Source organism: Chrysochloris asiatica, unplaced genomic scaffold (assembly GCF_000296735.1).
Source record: "Chrysochloris asiatica unplaced genomic scaffold, ChrAsi1.0 scaffold00074, whole genome shotgun sequence".
NCBI classification, from domain to species: domain Eukaryota; kingdom Metazoa; phylum Chordata; class Mammalia; order Afrosoricida; family Chrysochloridae; genus Chrysochloris; species Chrysochloris asiatica.
In genome coordinates, this window is record NW_006408592.1 from 14,346,861 (window position 1) to 14,353,970 (window position 7,110).

The window sequence follows — 7,110 nt, forward strand, 5'->3', positions numbered from 1 at the left end:
ATGTAGGGTCGCTATGAATCAGAACTGACTCCACGGCACATAACAACAACAACAACAACTTGAATTTAGGTGCTAGAGATAGAAGAAAAAGACTATTCTATTAGAATATGTCTGACCAGTTTGGCCCTGTGAAGGATAACGAAACATTCTCTATCTAATCCCCTGTTTCATAGCCTGTCCTATGGTTTGCTTAGTATTACCAATTTAGACACTTACAGCTTCCTATCAGTAATACCTTTATGCATTGAACTTTCACATTCATAATTCCATTTCCTGAGAACCAGCCTTTCTGTATCTTACATGTTGACTAGTTTGTTAAATCTGTTTTAATGTGCAAATGCTAGTCACCAAGCCCAAATGCAAAGTACATTTGAGCAAAAGTCTTTTGAAAATAATGACCCTGCCTCTTGGCCTGAAATTGTGCTATAGTATGGTATGAGAATTTCAAAACAGGCACACACACACACACACAAATGTTGTGGAAATGGGAAGCTTATTAGAGGATAACTAGTCAATTGTAGTTTTTTAGTGTTTATTTAAACATAGTGCAGACATCTTTCTCTGAATCTACTGTTTTCTATTCCTACATATTTCCTATTTAACACAGAAGAACCCAAACCCCAAATCAGTTGCCATTTGCATTAACTTTTTTTCTTTTAGCAAAATTTATTCAGTATTACTACTGGCAGAACATTATGCTAAGTACTAAGTATACAGAGATTAACAAAATATATAAAGTTTCTGTTTTCATGCACAGTAGTTCATAGAAATAGGTATGAGATATAAAGTGAAACAGCCACTTTACCCAATGAGCTTAGACTATAATTAAGCTCAATTATGGACAAAAATGAGAAACACAAGGTGGAGCAGTATATAATTTAATGCTTAGAGAGCCTAAGTAAAGTTCTACAGGTGTTTTCAGATGGAAGAAGTAATTCCAGCCAAGGTTAGTAAGTCTAATCAGAGGAGAGAATACTAGAATCAGATCTTTGACGGCATTAGACTATTGATATTGAAATGGAAAAGAAATTCCAGGCTTAGGGAACATCATACAAACAGAAAAATGTGGGGTATGTCTAGAAAAGAGAAAAAGGTCAGTTCTGTTAGTATGTTAGGACATAATAAAGAATAGTGGGGAACATGACTGAAAAGGTAGATTGACAGGAACTCACAAAGGAGAATATTACAGTAGTGATTGTTATAAAATCCCAGAGGAGATAATAATTCTTCCTGGGAGTGCTGGTAAAAGTCAGAAATAGGAGCTGGCATTTGAATTGACTTTGTAGGGTGAGTGGAATGGAAAGAGAGAGCTTTTCAGGCAAAGGAACAACATGATAATGTCCCAGTGACTGAGACATGCAGGTATAGCAAGAAGTGACATAATGCCAGACTATGAAAGGAATTTGAGCTACAGAACAGTAGTTTGAGCAGCAACTTGGTGATTTCAAAATTACTTACTCTTTCCTCCTTTGCAGGTACTTGGATTTTTGTTGGTTTGGGAAAGGAACCAACTATTGCTGCATTGGTGTCATAAGGTAGGGCATGCCAATCCTCATAAGAATCCATAAGACTAAGACGCAGTGTTCCTCCCTGGTACTCAGTGCTCAGTATGGAGTTAGCTTTCTTTCATTGTTTCCTCTTGAAATGAGAGATTTATTTAGACGGTCTTAACTGAGATAATTTTTACCAGATGTAACTATCTTGCTGAACGTGTTAAACCCAAGATGAATTCAAATTTTATTCTTTCTCATTGCTCACTACTAAACCTACTCTGTGGCCTTGTTCTCTTGAGAAAATCTTAGGCAAGAGTCCATTAATTTTGGTTCCTTCTTAATCACAAGAACATTCTTTCAGTCTTGAAATTTTCAGTTTCTTGCTATAACCCAAACTACAGATATTAATCTTAAAATTTCTACTTTGCCTTATTTAGGCCTTATTTAGACCTGTACCCTATAGTGGTGGAAAGGATTATGGATCATCTTACCTTCCCTCTACCTGAACAGGACCCAGGGAAAGAGGCGATTAGGAGAAAAGACCACAGTCTCACAAGGAGGAGAAAGAAGGTCATCTTGGTTATTCTGTCTAGACCAGGTAAATGCACAATTCCTGGCTCTTTTCTTCATGGGCTGCATCTGTTTGTGCCCTTCTGCAGAATACCTTGATTTCGATTCTCTTGATGGAGTCAGTGCTTGTCCTCCTTGAATTTTTCTGTTGAGGTCCTTTTGATCCAACTCTTTGTAGGATTTCTTTAATATGACACAAGCTTGCTTTCTCTTAAAGCGTCCATATCTTGTTTCCAGAAATGAGGCAGCTTTATCTTACCTTCTGTGGACAATAACTCATTTCCAGAATAACCCTTCTCATTTTGTTCTGCCACAGACAGGAGAAGCTACAGCCCCAGACTTTTGCATTTGAAAATGGCTCTGATACTAATTCTTATATTTCTCTAAATCCAGAAATATACCGTATACATTGAATGTTAGCCTTCAATATTACCATACTCAACTGAGAAATATGAACTGAAAATACAAATTTAGGAGTTGTCATAATGAGTAAACGTTGAAGCCATATTTTCTAGGGAAAGAATGTAGTCTGAGAAATGAAAAAATAGGTCTTAGTCACAGTTGGAGTTAGGAGACTATGACTACATGGATCATAGCAAATTATGGATACCACTTGCAAGAATGGGAATTCCATACCACTTAATAGTGCCCATGTATAATTTGTATATAGATCAAGAGGTAGTATTTCTACAAGACACAAGGGGATAGTACATGATTTAAGATTGAAAAAAAGTGTACATCAGGATTGTTTGCTTTCACCATATTTATCTGAGTATTGAACAAATAATCCAAGAAAGTGGCTATATGAAGAAGAATGTAGCATAAGGATTGGAGGAAGACTCATTAACAACCTGTGATATGCAGATGATACAGCCTTGCTTGCTGAAAGTAAAGAAATCTGAAATACTTACTAATAAAGATCAAAGAATACAACCTTAGTATGGATTACACCTTCACATAAAGAAAACAAAAATCCTAACAACCAGACCAGTAAGCAACATCATGATAGAGAAAAATTGAAGTGGTCAAAGATTTTATTTTACTTCGATCCACAGTCAGTACCCATGGATGCACTAGTCTAGAAACCAGATGATGTAGTGCATTTGGCAAATCTACAAAAGATTGCTTAAAACTCTTAGAGTGAGGACTTCCAGTTTTGGAGGCAGGACAAGCAGTCAGGTAGGACGAACTGCGTGGGGGATGTGCCAACAATCAAGAAAAGGTGCTTTTACGGAACTGCTCCAGAGCTCTGGATCTAGTATCAGGTGTGGGGCGTCAGTTTCCCGCACCCACCAGTGGAAAAATCACTGTGTAAAGGAAAATATTGCAATTCCAAAATCGATCAGGGTGAGGCCACAACCACCCTGACACAGTGAAACCCACGCAGTGACATTTGAAAAAAAGAGGAGAGGGGGATTCTACACATTTTTTTCTTCTCTTCCCTGTGGTGCCCTCTCTGCTCAGCCTGGCCACCTTCAGGTGGGTGGGCACGCACCCCCAAAAGGGTCCAGCACTGAGCCCACAGTTTTCCTATGGCACAGAAAGGAGAATCCACACTGGTCCCATGGACTGACCCTTTGGCAGCTACTTATGACGACTGACTCTGGCACCCAGTCTTAAAGTTGACCAGGGCAGGATCTTTTACTTCTGCCATTCGTCAGACAGCTACAGTTTTATTTTTGTTTTGGAGTGGTGGCTTTTAATCTCTGCTTTTATAGCACTTCTGTTTTTGGTCCTTTTGATCACACTTTTTTCCTGGGGGTGGGAGGTTTTTTTCTCTACATTACCCAAGAAAAGATAGCAATCATGGCCATATAGCCAAGCTACAGTCATACCCCATTATAGCTCACCATTGGGACAGGGGCCAATACCATCTTCTAGACATTACACGCGTAAAGGGAAGACTATCTCCAGATCATATCCACCAAGAGACACCCAGCAAGCTTAACAATACAGCAACATACATCCATTTAAGCATTAAAAATCCACCTACCCACTGAAAATGTCCAGGAAAATACGAGAAAATATCTCATAACATGTCTCAAAACAGAAAAGAGTAACTGAGACAAATAAGCTGGAGGCAGACACAGTATTTCCAGTAGAAGAAGAGCAGGTTTTGGATCTGCCTGAGAAGGAATTCAGAAGAATGATATGGAAACAAATTCAAATGCTCCAAAAAGGGGTGGAGGAAACTAAGGAAGAAGTCAGGAAAGTGCTACAGGAGCAATCAAACAAGATAGATAAAGCATTGGAAACAATTCAAAACCTGCAAAAAGAGGTAATCAATAAATAAAGTATCCAAAATGGACAATACACTTAAAGGACAAAAGAATAGAATTGAATAGATGGAAGCCAGAACCAGCAAGTTGGAAGACAGATCTCTCAATACTGCTAATATAGAAGAGCAAGCAGAAAAAGAGGTTAAAAAATCTGAAGAGAGCCTAAGATTCATGCTGGATAAAATGAAGAGGAATAACTTAAGAATTATTGGCATCCCAGAACAGGAAGAATCACAGAAGTCCATAGAAGAAATAGTTGAGGAACTACTGGAAGAAAATTTCCGTAATACCTTGAAAGATGAGAAGATAAACATTCAAGAAGCTGAATAACTCCAGGAAGGATAGACCCCAAGAGAAAATCACCAAGGCATAGCATAATCAAGCTCTCCAAAATCAAAGACAAAGAGAGAATCCTAAAAGCATCCAGAGAAAAGAGAAGTGTTACTTACAAAGGCGAGCAAATCAGATTAAGCTCTGACTTCTCAGCAGAAACTATGCAGGCAAGAAGGTAATGGGGAGACATATATAAAACCCTAACAGAAAAAAAAACTGCCAATCAAAACATTTCAGAATCAACAGAAGTTAAGAGATTTTGTCAAAGCCAATCCAGTGCTTCGAAACGCCCTAAACATCCTAAAGGGAGTTCTTTGGAATGAAAACCAGCAAGAACAGACAACAACTAAAGATTAACAGTCATGGCAACACCACCTGGAGCTCAGTCGAGGGATAGCAGAGTTCAGAACAGAACAAAATTATAGCAATGAATTCAAAGGACCTGTGAGTCCAACCAAAGATCAAACTATTAACAGTGTCAAAGAAGGGAAAAACATTGGAACAGAAATCCAGTGGACTGCTCTATTGTGTGTTTGCTTGCTGGGCCTGCCCATCCAGTGTGCCTGGAAGTTTACAAGGGACACTCTGTGGTGCAAGTACCCACATGCCAGAAAAACTGAATGCCCACTGGAGGGCCCTGCATGCCTGCTCTTGCCACTTTAACTCCTGCATTCCGCATCACTAGTTCTGCAGTATGTGTGCCCAGGCCTTGGTTGCTCACCACCCTGCTGCTTCCCCTGCTCCAGCACTGCACTCCTGGACGTGGGACCCCTTCCTGCCCGTTGATCTTGGTTCACCTGTCCTGGACTTTGGACTCTTGTTGGCTCTGCATGTCAATCTAGGCTCAGCTGACCTGAACTTGGGACTCTCTTGTCTCTATGTTTGTGAGACATTTCTTTGATGTAAACCTCATTTTGTATTGATATATACATGTTTCACTGGTTTTGCTTCTCTAGAGAACTCAGCCTAAGACATTTGGTACCAAGAGTGGTTCTAGAGAAACAATATTGCAAGGGTGAGTTTTTAAAATTGATTTTCAAGCCTGACTAAATTTAAAGGCACTGATAACACTGCCTCCACTAGTAAAGAGAGTGAGGGTGTTGATAATCCATGGTGTGAAGTAGCAATATTAATACATGAAATATTATGTATTGGAGAGAAGCAAGGCTCTGGGTATATGATACTTTTCTTCTGTTTTTGTCAGGATGGGAAGTATAGAGAAACTGATTGATTGTACTTATAATAGACCAAGTGGTAAAAAAAAAAAGTGATGCACTCAGGGCTAAAGAGTCACAAGTGAAACATAAAAGACCTCAAAGTTTCCATATGTATCCAGAAAGAAAGCCTAATTTCTTGTAGTAGCAGAGCTGATATTGCTGAAAACCAAACTCAGAGTCTTATTGTAATGGTGGCTGACGTACAACGCTGGTTCAACTTCCAACCTGGAATGGTATCTAATACTTAGGTGAGGGCATTGATTGGGATGAAATGGGATCCTGAAACTTGGGATGGGGACATTTGGGCAGATAATCAGGAAGCTGGGGACATAGAGCCTGTAGATTCCATTGAATCACTCTTGCCAGCAGCCCCACCTTTCCCATCTGAAGAGACTGCTCCATTATCAGTAAAAACATCTCCTCTGCTCACTCTTGATGAGATTAACTCGACCGTGTCTGCCGAGATGGTACTGCCTGAAACATCACCTAAAGTAGATGTCTTATAAGACATTGCTGAATGTTCCTAGAAAACAAATCCACCAATTATTGCTATAATTAGACTTAAGCTCCTTGAACCCCAAAAGATGAAGCATAATTTATGACCCAGGAAGAAGTACTCTACACTCCAAAAGAACTGCTTGGTTTTTCTAATATGTAGAAAACCAGAAAAAGCAAACGGAAACCAGGAGAATATGTGTAGGAATGACTATTAAGGGTGTGGGATAATGGTGCAAGGAACATGGGGTTGGATCAGTCTGAGTCTATGGGCTCACTAAGCACAGACTCTTCATTCAGTGTTTCAGCTCGAGAGGTTAGGAAAAGATCTAATAGTTTGGTTAGTTTGTTCACTGAAGCATGGACTACGCAGTGGCCTACAATACCTCAAGTTGAAATACCAGATTGACCTTGGAATTCTGTAGAGGAAGGAATCCAAAGGCTTTGGGAAATTGTCAAGTTAGAATGGATTTATCAGAAGAAACCCCTAAGCCCACACATAGAGTTCTCAGAGGACACATCTGAGTGACACATAAGAGTGAGGAACAAATTTGTGAAGGGAGTTCCAGCATCCTTGAAGACAGTATCACGAGTTACCCATCTGTATCTCTTTTCATCAGCTCCTCCCAGACAGATTCAATAGTACCTACTGGAGATTCTGCCTTCCGCCATGCTCCCTAGCACCAGGTTCCCTCTTGAAAGCTTGTAAGCCAGTCACTTCTT

General features: G+C 39.6%; 1 protein-coding gene across 1 annotated transcript in view; it reads left to right on the top strand.

Annotated features, from left to right (window-relative positions):
- The first annotated feature begins 1,140 nt into the window (after positions 1 to 1,140).
- Positions 1,141 to 7,110, top strand: part of GDPD4 (glycerophosphodiester phosphodiesterase domain containing 4) — a 145,394-nt gene continuing 139,424 nt past the window's right edge. The window contains exons 1-2 of the mRNA XM_006865016.1: positions 1,141 to 1,152; positions 1,476 to 1,535. Coding sequence (XP_006865078.1) covers positions 1,141 to 1,152; positions 1,476 to 1,535 — 72 coding nt within the window. The remainder of the gene's footprint in view (positions 1,153 to 1,475; positions 1,536 to 7,110) is intronic.